A 19437-nucleotide genomic window follows, 5' to 3' on the forward strand; every position below is an offset into this window, starting at 1 on the left:
TAATGTTTATTTATTTGTGCTTTTGTTTATTGCAACATTCCATGATGTCTAATAATTTCCTTATATATGTAATTTTAGTCTGTTAAATCACTTCATGTTTCATTAAGTGTATCTATATTTAATACAATTATAATGATTTCATTATGAAATGCCACTGTAGGCTATTGATTATTTAAAAACGTGAAGTTATTCTCCCAGTGATCCCATGGCTTGATTTTATCGGTTTCAATGGCCACTCATTAATTGTTTAAAAAAAAATTAGAAAAATGTATGTGACAGATCTACCAATAATATATACTAAATTGTTTACTCCACATCTTCTAATATCTTGATTGTTTGGCAAGTAGATTAGGGTTTTTCTGCAATCTGGCAACCACATTATCATTTAATATATTCTGTGGCGTATTCTTGACCAAAGGCACGCCATCTGCCTGTCCTTTGTTTAAATGCCTAAAAATTTGAAGATTTATAGGCGAAAACAAACCTTTGTTTAAAGTTCTCAAGAAATAAACACCAACAGTGCAATATGATGAACAAGTTAAAGAAGCGTTGAGATTGTAAAGGTCCTGGTGTGGCAGTAACGTCATTCAGTACACTGTACTCCACCTCATAGTAAATAGGCTAAATGCACAGTGTAGTACACCACAATTTTACTTACTCTTATGTTCCACTAATTGTTCTGATATTTATCACAGGAAAATGCTAGGAGTCGTAATAGCTGAGAAATGTAGAGTTTTGTTATACTACATGCAACTTGTACTGACAGTATTAGTTTGAAATATAACCCTCATGACTTTCCATCATATAATAAATATAAGAAAATGACTATAGAAGTTATATTTTACAAAGGAGCATAACGTATCAGCATCTATTTAGGTCAAAATGGTTCATATTACAAACCAGGTAAAGAATATTAGAATTTATACTCAGTTTTTTCAACTGTGGCTCAGTGTAAATTTAGTTATTATTTTGAATAGGCTTTTTATATTTTTAGTTATGCTAATTTTAGCTTAATTTTTTGTTTTTGTTATTTTGTTTTTCTATTTAATTTATATATATATATATAGGATTATTAGGAACACCATACTAATACTGTGTTTGACCCCCTTTCGCCTTCAGAACTGCCTTAATTCTATGTGGCATTGATTCAACAAGGTGCTGAACGCATTCTTTAGAAATGTTGGCCCATATTGATAGGATAGCATCTTGCAGTTGATGGAGATTTGTGGGATGAACATCCAGGGCACCAAGCTCCCGTTCCACCACATCCCAAAGATGCTCTATTGGGTAGAGATCTGGGGCCGTATTCACAAAGCATTTTATCTTACCACTAGGAGTGCTCCTAAATCGCACTAAAATATTTTAGCTAGGAGTTTTCTCTTAAAAGTTATTCACAACGCCTTTCAGACCTACTCTTAGTAAAGAAAAATGACAACTCCTAAACTAAGAGTGAGTCTTCGTTGCTATGGATGACGTCATTACTCATGCACGAGCTTGACTGAAGTGACCACCTTGATTGGCTGATGATTGTAACGCGGGAATGATTCCAAACACCTCCCCTATGATGATGAGTGACAGGTGACAGGTCTGAGAATGCGTGCGCTACACAAGTAGTGCGAAGGACGGAAGATGATGAATAACTGAATAAATAGCCTAAATGAATAAAGAGTAAGGAAAAACAAATAGCCTAGTAGCCTAATGAAACATATGGATTGATGCAATATCTTTGCAACATTATTGAATTAATCTGTCACTATATGCCTCTGCCTACGTTTGCAAAGAGAAGAACATTTTAATTTGATTCACAATGAAATGTTACAATTAGTTTACATGCAGTGAGTAGTTTTGGTTGTTGTTGGTGGCGTTGTTGCATCCCTAGTTATGCCTACAATGCAAAATTGTTCCCTCGTGATTGGAAGCTCCTGTAGCCGCCGCATACGCATTTCAAAACATCGCAACGTGAAATGCCACAAAAAGCGGTTTGTGAATAGGTCTTAGTGAGTTAGGAGTCCTCTCGACTTCTTTTAAGCTGTCCCAGACTTAGGTGCTACTTTTAGGGCTAAAATGCTTCGTGAATTACTCTTAGTCAAAAAAATTAGGAGTCCTAAAGTTACGAGTGACACGCCCATTATTTTTAGGAGTTGCTCCTAAATTCGCCAGTTAGGAGCTACTTATAGCCTTAAAATGTGTTGTGAATACGGCCCCAGGTGACTGTGGGGGCCATTTTAGTACAGTGAACTCATTGTCATGTTCAAGAAACCAATTTGAAATGATTCGAGCTTTGTGACATGGAACATTATCCTGCTGGAAGTAGCCATCAGAGGATGGGTACATGGTGGCCATAAAGGGTCAGAAACAATGCTCATGGTCAGAAACAATGCTCAGGTAGGCCGTGGCATTTAAACAATGCCCAATTCGCACTAAGGGGCCGAAAGTGTGCCAAGAAAACATCCCCCACACCATTACACCACCACCAGCAGGAGCACAGTGGTAACAAGGCATGGTGGATCCATGTTCTCATTCTGTTTACGCCAAATTCTGACTCTACCATCTGAATGTCTCAACAGAAATCGAGACTCATCAGACCAGGCAACATTTTTCCAGTCTTCAACTGTCCAATTTTGGTGAGCTCTTGGAAATTGTAGCCTCTTTTTCCTATTTGTAGTGGAGATGAGTGGTACCCGGTGGGGTCTTCTGCTGTTGTAGCCCATCCGCCTCACGGTTGTGCGTGTTGTGGCTTCACAAATGCTTTGCTGCAAACCTCGGTTGTAACGAGTGGTTATCTCAGTCAAAGTTGCTCTTCTATCAGCTTGAATCAGTCGGCCCATTCTCTTCTGACCTCTAGCATCAACAAGGCATTTTCGCCCACAGGACTGCCGCATACTGGATGTTTTTCCCTTTTCACACCATTCTTTGTAAACCCTAGAAATGGTTGTGTGTGAAAATCCCAGTAACTGAGCAGATTGTGAAATACTCAGACCGGCCCGTCTGGCACCAACAACCATGCCACGCTCAAAATTGCTTTAATCACCTTTCTTTCCCAAGTTTGGAGTTGAGGCGATTGTCTTGACCAGGACCACACCCCTAAATAAATTGAAGCAACTGCCATGTGATTGGTTGATTAGATAATTGCATTAATGAGAAATTGAACAGGTGTTCCTAATAATCCTTTAGGTGAGTGTATACATATTCTCAACCTCCTCCTCTCGTTTAAATGCCACGGCCTACCTGAGCGGTATTTCTGACCATGTCCATCCCTTTATGGCCACCATGTACCCATCCTCTGATGGCTACTTCCAGCAGGATAATGCACCATGTCACAAAGCTCGAATCATTTCAAATTGGTTTCTTGAACATGACAATGAGTTCACTGTACTAAAATGGCCTCCACAGTCACCAGATCTCAACCCAATTGAGCATCTTTGGGATGTGGTGGAACGGGAGCTTCGTGCCCTGGATGTGCATCCCACAAATCTCCATCAACTGCAGGATGCTATCCTATGAATATGGGCCAACATTTTTAAAGAATGCTTTCAGCACCTTGTTGAATCCATGCCACGTAGAATTAAGGTAGTTCTGAAGGCGAAAGGGGGTCAAACACAGTATTAGTATGATGTTCCTATTAATCCTTTAGGTGAGTGTATATATATATATATATATATATATATATATATATTGCTATTTAGGTTTAATTTATTTTTTCAGATTTGATTAATTTCCAGTTAATAATTTCAGTGCTTCAACTTAATATTATTTCAGATTAGATTATTACCTAGACAACATTTCAGATTTTCTGCTAATATTATATTCTATTTAATTTCAGATTTAATTCAATTAACAAAGTTTTTAAATGGTTAAAAAACCTAAACTTTAATTTATACCGATCTCTAGATGAATCATCATCAGTAAATATTTAGAAAAATTTCCACTGTATTTGCTTTTTATAAAAAGTAAAAATAATGAAAATTAATATGTTAAATATTGAAATTTCTAGCTTTTTTTGTGAGACTATAAACCATGATGAATTCAGTTAAGATTTGTTTTACCGATCTTGTATGATATTCTCAAGATATCTGTTTGCAATATTATTTTTCAAGTAATGCATTGCAGTAGAAAACATCCCTCCTCGCTTGGCCACTCTTACTTCAATAAAGCAACTATTACAGAACTGAATCAGCTTGAGATAGAATTTATTTTTCATTGGTTCAAAGGGTGTCTTAATCACATGCAAGCTCGAAAATGAAACTGATTGGAAGCAGTGAATCGACATCATCTGAGGTTTTGTGCGAGTCTGTTGAGCTCCTGTGAGAGGCCAGTGACTGTGTCCAGGATCTTTTTCCTATCAGAGTCCACCAGACGGCTTCCACAGCGCTGGAAAAACTTATCCGGGTGCCAGAGGGCCTGCTGCCGACGGAGCACCTTCCGGAAAGTGGATAAATCAGACTGGTCAGCACCGTGCAACATAACACCCACCATGTCCTCCAGCGACCCGCGAGGAGCGGGCCAGGGGATGTCCTCATATCCCAGCAGTCCCTCAGGTGCCTTGCTGGAGGAGCTGTTGAACGTGACGGCACAGCGCTCCTCATAGCGCCTCTTCCTCCCCTGCCGCGTCTCCTCCTCCTTGCGAGCGGCCCGCTGCAGGTACTCCTCGTGCTCACGCTCCAGACGGGCTTGCAGATCTTTACGGTTCTTCTCATCTTCCTCTGTCTCCTTACGCCCCTTTGACCTCTTGCTCTTGTGTCCTACAGAAGCCGCTTCTCTCTGTTCTCTGGCCCGTTGCTTAGTAAAATACTCTCGCCTGATCCGATCCGCCCAGCCCCCGAAGTCTTCATCGTCTTTGTCATCCCATAAGAAATCACCTGGAGCGAACAGGGAGATATTCATACACTATTTTATCAGCCCAATCTGTTCACTTGACTGTTTGGTGCATACTGCTCACTTTATGTACATGAGACTACTCACTGTAAGGCAGAGTTGCCAGGTTTGCGTAACAAAACTAGCCCAATGGCCAATCAAAGGTAACCTAATTACCATATCACATAATCCCAAATCTCGAAATATGCCATTCCCACACCTAAAATCCTTATTTTACAGTCACTGTTATGCAAATGGAAAGCCACTATATCATAGTGATCATAAACACAGCTCAAAGGCTCCATACCTCTGGCATATGAGAATCAATTGATGTTGCTCATTTTTTGTTAAATTAAAATAATTAACAAATATGTATTAATTAACATTATTGCTAATTTTATTCATAAGTACATTAAATATGCAAATGCATTCATGCATTGCATTAAATACACCATCTAAGATGAGCATGTTTTTTAATTTCTGTATTAAAATTTATTTTTTTATTTTGGGTGGCATGAAGTAAAAAATATCAAAGTGAAGAGGCATAATGATGAAAAAAAAGTCTCACTAATAGAATAAAATTATTAACAAGAAAATGTTAAATAGTTTAGCATAATTGTTAAGAACCATTTCTTAGAAAAAACTACAGCTTATTAATATTTTAAAATATGTCCACAAAATGAAAGTCATGTGGTGCACACAAACGATGTCATAGAGAAAACACCAGTAGACCTTCATGACTGTGTGTCAAGATCAATAAATTCAGATCAGATCATTTCAGCAGGTAGTGAAGTGTCAAGCTGTGCGACTCCACAGAAATATTTATGAATTAATAATAATAATAAATTTGTTAAATAGCACTTTTTTTTTTAAATACTTTTATTATATTCTAAATCCAATGTATTGTATCTAACGATTATGATGTGTACACTAAAATAATAACACATTCTCATTATACCTTCAATACATGAATAATTGTTATAGATTGATGGTAATACCAAATTACATTTTTTGTTATTAAATTGAAAATTTTCTTTAAAAAAAAATCACAACCATTTCAACCAACATGAATTGACTCATGTTTCAAAATAAATTTGTATAATATTTTTGATTTTCTTTAAGAGACACATCTGTGAATTAGTTTATAAATAACTGTGATATGTGGTATAACCAGCCACTTCAAAAATATATATTGTATTAGTGCAGGATGTATAAGAACAAACAGCTTACCATCATACTGTCCATATGTCTCAAAAAACTCTTCCTGGCATTCGCCTAACAGCTTCTCTCTCCATTGTTGCTCTGGATCAACATTTGAGGATTCATTTTTGACATTCACCTGTTTCAATTAAATTAATATGGAACATATTATGATGAACTTGCATGAAATATAACTGAACCATTCCTTCGTTAGTTTAGAGAGTCTGTATTTTCACAGCACCTGCTCGGGCTTCATCCACTGGAGCAGGTCCTGAGGAGTCACTCCTGCTTTATTGGGAATATCCATGGCTTCTGGACAGTTTTTTCGTAATGGCACCACCAGGTCATCATAAGCTGCGATTGATAATGTGAACAGCCTTTAACACAGATAAGAAAAAGAGTTTCTTGATATTACAGAGCACAGTCTCATACCTCTTTTGCCATGTTTGAGGGCTCTTTTTGCGGCCAGATGTAGCGGTGTTTCTCCATTCCGGTCGGTTTGCAGGGGATCTGCTCTATGTTTCAGCAGCAGTCTGAGAATTGCATCATCCCCGTGAGAACAGACAATGTGTAAAGGACCTCTGTGCTTCTTCCCCTGGGTGAAGTTCAGCTCCAGATCTTTGTGTTTACGAAGGAATGACTTTAACTTCATCAAACTCCCCTCTTCCACATAGCGCAAAACTCTTCTCTGCTTTCTTTTCAACATCGGAACTACATGCAGATATTAAAATAAGGATAAAATGATCACTATGGATATATGTATACATGTAATGGCACATTTGATAATGAGAAGTCTTGTCTAATTACGGACTTCAACAAACGTTACACGACACCACTGTCTGCAGTGCGTCTGCGAAATCATTCCGGAGGAACCCAGCAGTTCCAATAGTTCCGTGTTGACACGAAGGTTTGCAAGGTGACCAGCAGGTGTCGCTGTTTCACAAAAAATCTCAGTATATATTTCACTGCTAAATGGTCGGGATCGGGAATATAACTCAAGTTAATTTTCCGATGTGTTAGGCTAGTTCATAACTTGTTTGGATATCAGACCAAACTTTAACTGGTTTTGACATTATCTTGACGGATCAGCTGAAGGGACTGAAGCAAACATGCAACGCCATTCATCTAACACAGCATGTATTATTACCACTGATCTATGTAGAATTAAAGGAAAATGAATAGTTGAAATAAAGTCGTTATTTTTGTTTGTTTTTTGCGCACAAAAAGTATTTTCGTCGCTTGATAAACTCAAGATTGAGCCAACGTAGTCGCTTGGACTGTTTTAGCGATATCTTTAATAACTTTTCGGGGCTGGCGAGTTTCAATCCCTGAAGAAGCCCATGGACTAGTATGGAGGAGTGATCCAGCTCTCAGATTTAATCAAAAATATCTTAATTCGTGTTCCGAAGATGAACGAAGGTCTTGCGGGGTTGGAACAACATGAGGGTGAGTAAATACTGACAGAATTTTAATTTTTAGGTTAACTATCCCTTTAATGCTTGGATAACATGCCTGTCTTCTTCTATTAAAAACAATAGTGGTGCTGTAGAATATGTGAAAAAATATTGTTTTTGTTTTTGTTGAACAATCAAGCGTGAAAACATTCTAGTACAACCCAAAAACAAAATCAAGACTTCGTAAAAGGGCATAATAGGACCCCTTTAAAGCTGCAGTGTAGGCTTCATAATCCGTGTATCATTCGTTCAGTCGTGTTTTGATTTAATATTGAAAGTAGAAAAATGAGAAAACAGTTCCTTTTTTGTTTTTTCATTTTTTCCAAAGAGACGAAAAACAAGAATTCAGCTTGATTTTCGTTTTTCGTTCTGAGGTAGAAAAATAATAAACAGCTTGAATATTCGATTTCTACACGTGGGCGGGAATGAAACGCGCCCCTTTCCTCTGATTTGTCAGCCGAAGATCAAACTGGTCCGTCATCAGTCCTTCCTCGGTAGCGCACAGCAGAATAAGAGTCCTCCGCTGCTGATGATGTGCGGATTCTTAACTCGTTTATTGCAACTACATTTCATCTTTTTCTCATCAAACAACCAGACTAACGAATGGCTCGACACAACCCGTACCGGGGAAGAGCCTACAGGGCTTTCTTCTGTGTAGATATAGCCTAAATTCACCTACGTTGGTATGGCAGGGTAAATGACGGCTGCTAGCATGGTCGCCCTCGCCCAGTAAGTTAAAAAAAATGATATAATTAATTGTAAATTAAATATTTTAAACACTAATATTAAAAGGAAAGAATAATTCATTGCCTATAATAGGCCTAACGTCGTTCACGCATGAACTGCCATCGGCCTGACTATCTAACAACTAGAGAGAGAACAACATAGATATTAAAATGCATCCTCTTCTGAGTTTTATGACGTAGGCCTTTTGTTTCATTAAAATGTATTAGCCAATAATCTAAAGGATGCGCTTGTGCGTGGGGCACCGGGTCATGCTAAGAGTAAAAACACGCGTGAGGCCAGAAACATGCAGACAGAATAAAATAACTTGTGTTTAATAAATTATGACTGACATACAATATTGACTTATTGAAAAAGCCACTTTTTGTGTTGTCCATTCAACACCCCTGTCTGTAACAATAATTAATATTTTTATTGTTTATTTGCAGCATTTAGTTTTTTGTCAGCAAATATTGATATGTAATTATTTGCAATCAATTAAATTCATTAATTAGCAAATCATGTAATTATTTTGATTTAAAAAAGATTTCATTGAGTCCTAATTGTCACTCAATAAATAATTATAATATTACTTATCCACTCCCTCTTAAGCATCTTGATTGAACATTACTAAACATGATTAAACATGATTTTACATTTAATATATAAAAAAGCAATCATGTTCAACAAAAATATTAATTGTATTTAAATTCTTATCACTGATTTAATTTAATTTGCACTCAATCTTGTGCATTCAGCCAATATACTGTACTACATGGACAGCTAACAGCTATATCAAAACAGACAAAAATAGTGAATAAACTTTCTTTAGGAAAAAAAGCAACATTGCTTCCTCAGATTTGATGGTGAACCTCTGAAGCCAGATATTTCCCTGATAAAAGTTTTAACTGAGGCTAAAACATGTTTGCTTGATGCACAAAAATAATGATCATTGGTTCTCGCACGTCAAGCGCAAACGTTTGAGCTTTTGTTTATCATATTTAATGTGCATAAACTAGAATAAACAAATAAAAAACGTATTGGTACTTTTCAAGTTGAAATAAAACTGTAAGGAGTAAAAAGTACGTTTTTTTTTCTTCAAGTAAATGTTCAAGTAGTCAGTTTAAATTGTACTTAAATGAAGTTCAAATCCACCAAAATATGAAGTAAGGTACAGTAATGAAGATAAATTATCCAAGTATTTTTCACCTCTGGTATTAACACCCCATACCTCCCCACACAGCTTTACATTTTTTATAAATTTTAAAAGATGCATAAACATATGAATTCTCAGGCCTAAGAAATAAAACACACTTGAATGAAATTTACATTTTAAATGGTGTGAATTTCCATGGAGCTGCACATATCCTGCTCTACACTTTGCGAACCACTAAACCAAATAATTACTGATAAAATGGATGCTTTAATTAATGCTTTATTTATTCAACAGCAATCCAGAGAAGAGAAAGTACAGTCAAGCGTTTAGATTCTATTTTGAAAACATTAACTAGTTGAGTTCTTCTGTTGCTGCAGTGACTCATGACAGACTATAAAGTACATCTACGGATGGAGCCGTCAACACAGACGACCCACAGAAATCCCAGGTCAAAGCTCACATGCTTGTGGCCATTGGGACAGAAAAGCATCGAGATCCAGTCTTTGCCAGCAGGGTTGGATCGAGTGACACCAGTTCTGCAACAGACGAAAATGGTTTATTGACCAGCGTTTCATTTACGTCAGAAGATCATTTTTGACGTTCATCACTTTTGTTAATACAATATGATGGAGGTTCAATTCACCTTTGGAATAAGGACCCTTAATAGTTTACACCAAAGACACTACCATCAGTTGCTACTTCAATCATGGACAGAAGTCCACCAATTTTCACAAAGCCGGACCCAGAACAGGCATTACTAGACACATCCTGCAAGAGACCCAAAGAAACACAAACCAGGCAACCATAATAAAGTCACATCAAGAAACTGCCTTTGCTGCTTCCACACCAGTTTCTTTAGTTATGTCAGAAAAAAAAAAAAATCTTTAACATGAAGTCTACTTCATTCACACAGGTTTTTACTTTTAAGAACCTGGTTTATTTGAACTTGAACTGAAGCCCCTGTATTTAACAGTGTGACATCACCTTCAAGATGAAGATTTGGTCAAGGCCGTTCACTCCCCAACAGCTGTACGGGCCAAAGCTGAAATACTTCAGCTTCCCATTAATATGAACCCAAGGAATAGTTTTGGCTGGCCAATTGTTGTTTGCATCCATATTTAAACAGAATATGGCATCATTCATATTGACACCTGCAATGATCTGATCACCTCCAGCATCCACCTGTTTGAGAAGGCCTAGCAGTATCAAAGGGTTGGATGAAAGATTAGTTAGTTTAATAGGAAAAATAACAATAAGGTTATTGGGACTGTGGTTTTAAAACAATGACTAAAAAAAGAAGTTAACAGATAACAGATTAAATGTATCTTATGATTTTTGTAAGTTTATGCTCTACAAAGTCAGTCTCTTAACCTCCAATCTGCACAAAGCTGCCACCCGGCAACTTCAAGATCCCGTCTGTCGTATTCACCCCGAGCTGGACAGCAGGGCCACAAAGTGCTTTAGAGATGTTTGGATCTTGGTGAAGACATTATTATTTAGGACAAACACTTCATTTTGATCGTTCACTCCAACCACTGAACCAGACCTAGCGTCTATCTGCTTCAGGATGCCATTCATCACTGCACAGTTTAAAGCCGCAAACACATGGCACAAAATAAGAGCTTGCAAATGCAAAGAGAGATTGCAAATAGATTAAAAAGGGATTTAATTAGGCCTATATGTAGCCTACACATTTAAGTTCTCAAATCACATTAGTAGCTTACCCAGAGTGTGAAGGAGCTTGCCGCTGAAAAGTAGCAGGATGCTCTGATAAACCTCCATTGCTCCACAACACAGTTTGTTGTTTAGACCTGTACAAATCATTTAGAACAGTGTTTCTCAACCCTGCTCCTTAAGGACCCTCAACATTAGTGATGTGACATTTGAAACAAGGCGTCGGAGCTTGTGTCGAGAAAAAATGGACGTGCCAGATGAAGCCTCGATTTGATGCAAAGCCCGTCTGTTTGAGGCTTGTGTTGTCAACGTGAAAATCACGTGAATAATTACAAACGAGGCCTCGGTTTGTGTGGATACGTCATCGGTTCGGTCTGAGTGTCGCTTCCGGATAAAGGGGGTTCAAAACTCGCGCCACCTTGTGGGTGTTGTCAGGAGTAGTAGAAGCAGTTGTAGTAGTGTCAGAGAGTCAGAGAACTCTCATTGTCATTATTGAGTCATATATGTGTTAGGCCAGGGGGCTGTATATTATTACATTATATCAGGTTAGAATACTTATAGTATATTGTTATTATTAATTATAGTAGCTATATTATAGTCTTGTTATATTAATGAGATACGATAATTTGGATTCCTTTGGATTTTTGGATCTGGACTGCTTTTTTTTCTGGATTGCCCTTTTGAATTTGTTTGCTTTTTGCGACTCTTCCTTTTTCCTGGTAATGGAGTCGGCAAAAACAAACTGACAGGAGATCCTCCCCTGTCTGGGCTCAACAGAAGCATTGAGTATCCTCATTCACACCAACTGGCACTGGCATTTTTATGTTCCCCTGCATCCTCTGTTCCTTTTGAAATGATCTTTTCCTAGGCTGGAGAGGTTTTGTCCAAGAAGAGGGATAGTCTAAACCCCAACACACTTGAAAAAATTCTGTTTTTCAATCAAAATCTATTGTAATCCTTCCTTCACCCACCCCAAACTGCAGTGTTGGAATTTGCTCCTCTATATCCCCAGTCCCATAAGCACAACACTGCACTAAAACTAGTAACAGTTCACTGCACAAAACCCCCCGAAAACAATTCTTAACTTTTTTCCACCCCAGACTATTCTGTTGCAGTTTACTTTATTACACTCACTCCACCATAAGCACTGCACTCAACACAGTGTCACTTTTGTTGTTCATACTGTCACTATCCAAACAATTTATGAATAATTAATTAACTGTGTGTGTGAACTGCACAAGTAAATTCAGACAGAGAAAGATGCATATTTTATACCCAGTTAATGGACAAATGTCTGCTCAGGTCTTTTTATTGTTGCAAATGAAAGGTTACAGACATTAACTGTGAGAAGAAAATAAATAAATAAATGAAACAGAAGGGGACATCATAGGTCTGCTCAGGTCATTGGTTCAGAATTAAAGGTGCTCTAAGCGATGCCATGCGTTTTTTAGACCAAAACATTTTTTTGTCACATACAGCAAACTTCTCTTCACTATCCGCTAGCTGCCTGTCCCCTGAACACACTGTAAAAAACTGCAGTCTCTGCAGACACCCCAGGCTCCAAAAACGGCAACAAAAACAAACTGGGCTAACCCGCAACACGAAACATAACAAACTGTTCCAGCCAATAACTGACAAGAAGGATTTGGGGGGGTCCAGCTAGCCTCTGTTTTGTTTGACAATACTTCGAACATCAACAAGAAGTGACATCACCCAACATCGCTTAGAGCACCTTTAATTCGTCTGCTACTTCTTTGCACAGTAGCTAGGTGTCACTAGTGAGCAATGCTGAATGAAGGTTTGAGTAATGAACCTTTTGGTGAAGCACTGGTCTCAGTGGTTCAGGAAGCCTCATTTTGCCATCACTAGGGGCAGGTGATAATCACAATCCAGTAGACAGGCAAAGGTCAGGGCAAGCGGCAAGGAATCAAACAATGAGAAATAGTCCAAGGTTAATACCCCCCAGTAGAAGAATCCACTCTGACTGCTGAATTCTGTTCTATCAAGTGAAGGTTGTCTTCCTTTAATTAATGTTACTGTAATATTCATTGTTTTATCCTTACTCATATTGAACTCACTTATATAAATGATTAATGGTTATGAACAGAGCAATGAAGGTTTTTCAGAGCGTCCTCCTGCTCTTCGGCTGCCAGTTCCTTCCAACTCTGGGTAAGCTACTAATGTAATTTGGTAACATAAATGTATACATTAATTAAAAATCCATTTTAAAATAAATATTTTTTGCTAGTTTTTTAAATAACAGTATGTACTTCTTTTCTGAAAGTGTCTATACCCATTTTGCACCATGTTTTCACAGCTTTAAACTGTGCAGTGATGAATGGCACACTGAAGCAGATAGATGCTGAATCTGGTTCAGTCGTTGGAGTGAACGATCAAAATGAAGCATTTGTCCTAAATGATAATGCCTTCACAAAGATTGGCATTTCTCTAAAGCACATCAGTGTTGGTACTGCTGGTCAGTTCGGGGTGAATACAGCTAACAATATCTTCAAGTTGGAGGGTAGCAGCTTTGTGCAGTTTCCAGGTGAAAAAAGACATGCTTAATCAGTCATTAAAATTTGTTTTGAGACATTATCTTGTTGTTTTTCTTAAATTAATCTTTGATATAACCTGTTGATTGTACTGTTAGGCCTTCTTAAACAGGTGGATGCTGGGGGTGATCAGATCATTGCAGGTGTCAATGGAAATGATAACATATTCTGTTTAAATATGGATGCAAACAACAAATGGCCTTCCAGCACTATTCCTTGGGTTGGAGTTAATGGAAAGCTGAAGTATTTCAGCTGTGGCCCGTACAGCTGTTGGGGAGTGAACGGCCTTGACCAAATCTTCATCTTGAAGGTGATTTCACACTGTTAAATACAAGGGCATGAGTTAAAGTTTAAATAAACCAGGTTTTTAACAATAATCAGAATCAGAATCAGAAAGAGCTTTATTGCCAAGTGTGCTTGCACACACAAGGAATTTGTTTTGGTACTGAGGCTTCCAGTGGACATATACAAATACAAATACAACAAGAAACATAATACTACAAATTATAAGAATAAAAAATATAAATATATGAGAATAAAAGTATCACAGTTGGGTTTAGTCAGAATGGACATTTTCAGATTTACAGATTATGAACATATTTACAGTGTTTTGAATATAATAAATAAATGAATCTACATATAAGTATCACCTGAGTTGTAGGATATTGCACTAAACAGTGGGAGTATTGCACTTAAAGGCATATGCCTTGGGAGATATGTTAACTGTTCAGGAGGGAAATGGCCTGTGGGAAGAAACTGTTCCTGTGCCGAGATGTTCTTGAAGTCGCCGTCTTGACGGTAATAGTTCAAACAGGAGGTGTTCAGGGTGAGTGGAGTCTGTGATGATTTTACCTGCTCTCTTCCTCACTCTGGAAGAGTACAGGTCCTGGAGGTTTGGCAGGGGGGCACCGATAATCCTCTCCGCAGTCCGGACTGTCCGTTGTAGTCTCCTGATGTCTGATTTGGTAGCTGAACCAAACCAGACAGTGATGGAAGTGCATAAGACAGACTCAATGATGGCTGAGTAGAACTGAATCAGCAGCTCCTGTGGCAAGTTGAACTTCCTCAGCTGGCAAAGGAAGTACAGTCTCTGCTGGGCTTTTTTCACAATGGAGTCAATGTGATTGTCCCACTTCAGGTCCTGAGAGATGGAAGTCCACAAAGAGGAACCTTGCATAAGTCCCAGGTCTGTCGAGATGTTGCAGGATATAATGCAGTCCCATGTTGACTGCATCATCCACAGACCTTTTTGCTCTGTAAGCAAACTGAAAGGGATCCAGTGATGTCCTTCAGGTGGGCCAACACCAGTCTTTCAAACAACTTCATGACCACAGACGCGAGAGCGACAGGTCTGTAGCCATTAAGTCCAGTGATTTGGGGTTTTTTGGGGACAGGAATGATAGTGGAGCGTTTGAAGCAGCAGGGAACTTCACACTGCTCCAATGATCTATTGAAGATCTGCGTGAATAGATCATTGGAGTAGTGTGAAGTTTCCTGCTGCTTTAACAATAAAGTAGACATCACGCACACGTTTGATTTTCTGACATAACTAAAGAAATAAAGAAACTGGTGGGAAGCAGCAAACGCAGTTATTTTATGTGACTTTATTATGGTTGACTGGTTTGTGTTTCTTGGGTCTCTTGCAGGATGTGTCTAGTAATGCCTGTTCTGGGTCCAGCTTTGTGAATATTGGTGGACTTAGGTCCATGATTGAAGTAGCAACTGATGGCAGTGTCTTTGGTGTCAACTATCAAGGGAACTTATACCAAAGGTGAATAGAACATTCATCATATTAAACATTGTATGAACAAAAGTGATTAATAATTTTCTGATATAAATCAAATGGTACATTAAAGAAACGATAATTTTGCAGAACTGGCGTCACACGATCCAACCCTGCAGGCACAGACTGGATCTTGATGCTTGTCTGTCCCAATAACCACAAGCATGTGAGCTTTGACCTGGGATTTCTGTGGGTCGTCTGTGTTGACGGCTCCATCCGTAGATGTAGTTTATAGCCTGTCATGAGTCACTGCAGCAACAGAAGAACTCAAATCATTAACAGAAACCTCAAAGTAATTAGTCATTATTAACAGAAATCTAAAAGTTTGATTAATCTCTCTTCTATTCTCTTCTCTCCTCTTCTCTTGAGTCAATAAAGCATTATGATAGCATCTTATCAGTGTTGTTTCTTTTGTGTATCATTTTGTTCAGTGGTTCTCCAACTGAAAAAAAAAAACGTTTCATGTTTTATTTCTAGTCAAACATGTTTTTGTCTATAATTTCTACACTGAAAAAAAAAAGAGTGAACTTTACGGTACAAAACCGGCAGCTGTGGTTGCCAGTATTTTACCGTAAAAAATATGGTGGTAACCTGGTGGTTTTACAGGACTTAAATTTACGGGCCAAAAACCACAATGTAAAAAATAACTTGTGCAATTCACAGTTAAAAACTGGCAGCTTGGTTGCGGTAGCAACCTTACTTGGAACTTAAATTTACAGCAAAAAAGAAAAAACAGTAGTAACCTTTTAGTTTTTTTTTTGTTTTTTTAAACGTTTTTTATTGTACAGACAAAAAAAAGTGTACATTAAATCATTAAAGAGACAAGCATAAAGGAGAAAACATTGTCTGCACATTTATCTTTTAACTTTCCCTAACAACATATAACTAAATGAGGAAAGAAAAAAGAAAAGAGAACCACCACCCCAAACCCCTCCCCACCCCCCACCCCACCCAAGAGGATTAGAAAATATCGTCAGTCTCTACATGCGATTATACTATATAATAATAATAAAAAAATAATAAAAAATAAATAAATAAAAATAAAATAAAAAACTTTGCACACCCATGATATATTTAGTCAGAATCTAGTGAGGATACAGAGTTCTAAAGATTTAAAATAGGGTTCCATATTTTATAAAACTTATCAGTTGAGCCACCTTTAACCAAGGTGTAGTTGGAGGGGGGGGTTGGACACTTCCAATGCAACAAGATACACCTTCTAGCAATAAGAGAAGCAAAAGCAATAACCTCTGCTTTCTGTCTCGTGATGGATGACGAGTCAGACACACCAAAAATAGCGACTAGAGGGCATGGAGATAGAGAAACGTGCAGAGCTCTAGACATGAAGTCAAAAAAAGAAGCCCAATATGAGGCCAGTTTTGGGCAACTAAAAAATGTATGGGTGTGATTGGCAGGAGAAAAGGAGCATCTGTTACAGTAGTCCCCTGTTTCTGGAAACAATTTATGAAGTTTAGCTTTGGTAAGATGAATTCGATGAAATACTTTTAGCTGAATAAGACTCAGCCGAGCACATACAGAAGTAGAATTAACTCTAGCAAGGGCCTCAGACCATAGCTCTTCCGATAACTTGATTCGCAGCTCATTTTCCCAAGTCATCTTTAGGCAGGAGAGAGAGGACGTATTAGATGAAAGTAACATGGTGTAGACAGAGGATATACGACTACCACCTATAGGGGCTGACAATAAGTTCTCAACCAGATATTTTTCTGGTAATCGAGGGAAACTAGGGAAGTTCGTCTTAACAAAACCGCCGAGTTGAAAATACCTGAATAAGCCTGTAGTATGCAGGTTAAATTTGGACATAAGATTGGTGAATGAAGCAAAATAATTATCAATAAAAAGATCTGAAAAACAGGCCATCCCCTTATCTTTCCATCTTTTAAAAGTGTGATCAATAGTTGGTGGTAAAAACAAGTGATTGTTGCAAATAGGACTTAAGACAGATAGTGACTCCAACGAAAATGTTGTCGAAATTGTTTCCAGATTTTTAAAGTTGATAGCACAATAGGATTTCTAGTATAATTAGAGGGACGCAGAGACAAAGGAGCAAAGACAAGTGCAGGAAGAGAAGAAGAAAGACAAGTAGCAGCTTCTAGAGTACACCAGTTGACCTCCGGCGCATTACACCGCAAGAAAACCTTCAGAAATGTTGGTGGACCAGTAATAAAAAAGAAAATTTGGCAGAGCTAGACCTCCATCGCGTTTATGCCATTGCAGGATAGTTTTATTCACTTTAGGAATTTTACCAGCCCAAATAAATGAGGAAATGGTTTTATCTAGACATTTAAAAAAATATTTAGGTAGAAAAAGAGGGAGAGACTGGAAGAGAAATTAAAGTCACGGCAAAACATGGTCGTTGTTTAAATGTTTTAAAACATTTTAATGGTCTCCACTCTCCCAACAAGAGAAAGGGGTAGGCTGCCCCATCGTTTTAAGTCTAGTTTAATTTGATCAACCAAATTTGTAAAGTTATTCTTAAAGATAGAACTGAAAGAGTGTGAAATGTTTACACCTAAAAATCGAAACCCTGAAGGAGAAAAATTAAAAGGTAGTGTACCTTTAGAAATCTTTTTAGCCACGTCATTTATGGGGAAACAATCACTTTTGGTAAAGTTTAATTTTTAACCTGAAAAGGAGCCAAAGGTGTCGAGCAAGTGCATAATCTCGTTGGCGCAGCCAACTGGATCTTGTACATATAACAACAAGTCGTCGGCATAGAGAGAAACACGGTGTTCCGTGCCTCCCCTTTGGATCCCGCATATAGACGAAGATGCTTTTAAGGCGATAGAAAGTGGCTCAATAGCTAAAGCAAAGAGCAAAGGAGACAGAGGGCAACCCTGCCGCGTCCCACGAGAGAGGGAAAAGAGTGATAAACTATCAGCATTAGTTTTAACACTAGCAACGGGATCCGCATATAGAAGGCTAATCCATGAGGTAATATTGTGCCCAAAGCCAAATTTTTTTAATACAGTAAATAAATAATTCCATTCCACACGGTCAAATGCTTTATCAGCATCAAGAGAAATTATCATTTCAGAGGTCTTAGACAGAGAAGGATTAAAGAGTATATTTAGCAATTGCCGGATATTAGATGGCATCTGACGTCCCCTAATAAACCCGGTCTGATCCTCAGAAATAATATCAGGAAGACATTCATCGATGCGCTTTGCCAGCACCTTTGCTAGAATTTTAATGTCAGCATTCAATAAACTAATAGGTCTATAGCTACTACATAAAGTTGGGTCTTTATTTTTTTTTTATAAAAGAGAGATAGATGCTTGATTTAATGAGGCCGGGAGAAAACCCTGCTCAAATGACTCCTTATACATATCAAACAATAAGGGGGCTAACTGTTCTGAAATTTTCTTATAAAAGTCTAAGGGGAAGCCATCAGGCCCTGGAGCCTTGTTACACTGCATGAGACCAATGCAGGTGGTAATTTCATCTAGCCTGAAAGGTACATCTAATGTCTCCTCTGTTAATGTATTAATAGTGGGTAAACTTAAATTATGTAGAAAAGACTCCATTAAAGAAGCATCAGAAGGAGGTTGAGAAGTATAAAGACTGGAGAAAAAGGAGGAAAAGACAAAGTTAATTTTTTGAGGGTCAGTAACGAGCTCACCAGAGTGGTTATCATAAATCTGCGTGATGTAGCGGGATGCTGACTGATGTTTTAGCTGGGAGGCAAGAAGACGGCCTGCTCTATCCCCGTGTTCATAATAGGTGGCTCTAGTTCTTTTAATCAAATATTCGGCTTTATTTGTTGAAAGCAAATCAAATTCAGTTTGTAACCTCGAACGTTTTAGCTTAAGATCAGGTTTGGGATCGCTTGAATACTGTCCATTAAACTCTAAAATTAAAAGGATAAGCTCTTGTTGCCTAGATTTTCTTGTCTTGTCTAAGTGAGCACTTAAAGAAATGATTCGACCACGAATAAACGCTTTAAATGTCTCCCACAGAAGAGAAGCAGACACAGTTTCCGTTTTGTTAGTCTCAATGAAAAAGTCTATATTTTTGGAT

At 38.0% G+C, this 19437-nt stretch overlaps 2 protein-coding genes and 1 pseudogene across 3 annotated transcripts; 1 reads left to right on the forward strand and 2 right to left on the reverse strand.

Annotated features, from left to right (window-relative positions):
* Positions 1-4175: 4175 nt before the first annotated feature.
* On the reverse strand, positions 4176-6946 carry nfkbil1 (nuclear factor of kappa light polypeptide gene enhancer in B-cells inhibitor-like 1). The gene is made up of 4 exons (XM_077243037.1): positions 6487-6946; positions 6296-6408; positions 6085-6193; positions 4176-4859 (listed from the first exon to the last, which is right to left on the reverse strand). The coding sequence occupies exons 1-4, from the start codon at positions 6758-6760 to the stop codon at positions 4270-4272; spliced, it is 1086 nt and encodes a 361-aa protein (XP_077099152.1). The 5' UTR covers positions 6761-6946; the 3' UTR covers positions 4176-4269.
* Positions 6947-9612: 2666 nt separating this feature from the next.
* Positions 9613-11237, reverse strand: LOC143750192 (fish-egg lectin-like; annotated as a pseudogene). The gene is made up of 5 exons (XR_013207126.1): positions 11112-11237; positions 10759-10967; positions 10372-10583; positions 10031-10155; positions 9613-9923 (listed from the first exon to the last, which is right to left on the reverse strand). The product of XR_013207126.1 is annotated as a fish-egg lectin-like (transcript).
* Positions 11238-13028: 1791 nt separating this feature from the next.
* On the forward strand, positions 13029-15779 carry LOC143750194 (fish-egg lectin-like). Its single transcript, XM_077243084.1, has 6 exons — positions 13029-13073; positions 13169-13230; positions 13379-13606; positions 13712-13923; positions 15260-15384; positions 15487-15779. Exons 2-6 carry the CDS (start codon positions 13173-13175, stop codon positions 15629-15631), a joined length of 768 nt encoding a protein of 255 aa, XP_077099199.1. The 5' UTR covers positions 13029-13073; positions 13169-13172; the 3' UTR covers positions 15632-15779.
* The last annotated feature ends 3658 nt before the right edge of the window (positions 15780-19437 follow it).

The sequence above is a fragment of the Siphateles boraxobius genome, unplaced genomic scaffold, assembly GCF_051911475.1.
Source record: "Siphateles boraxobius isolate OS27281-9 unplaced genomic scaffold, OSU_SipBor_1 25, whole genome shotgun sequence".
Taxonomy (NCBI): Eukaryota; Metazoa; Chordata; class Actinopteri; order Cypriniformes; family Leuciscidae; genus Siphateles; species Siphateles boraxobius.

Coding starts and splice junctions, on each gene's coding strand:
- LOC143750194 (XM_077243084.1), top strand. CDS start 13,173: ATGAAGGTTTTTCAGAGCGTCCTCCTGCTCTTCGGCTGCCAGTTCCTT. Junction 13,231..13,378: donor CCAGTTCCTTCCAACTCTGG/GTAAGCTACTAA, acceptor ATGTTTTCACAG/CTTTAAACTGTGCAGTGATG. Junction 15,385..15,486: donor CAAGGGAACTTATACCAAAG/GTGAATAGAACA, acceptor ATAATTTTGCAG/AACTGGCGTCACACGATCCA.
- nfkbil1 (XM_077243037.1), bottom strand. CDS start 6,760: ATGTTGAAAAGAAAGCAGAGAAGAGTTTTGCGCTATGTGGAAGAGGGG. Junction 6,409..6,486: donor CCTCAAACATGGCAAAAGAG/GTATGAGACTGT, acceptor TATCAATCGCAG/CTTATGATGACCTGGTGGTG. Junction 6,194..6,295: donor AGTGGATGAAGCCCGAGCAG/GTGCTGTGAAAA, acceptor TAATTGAAACAG/GTGAATGTCAAAAATGAATC.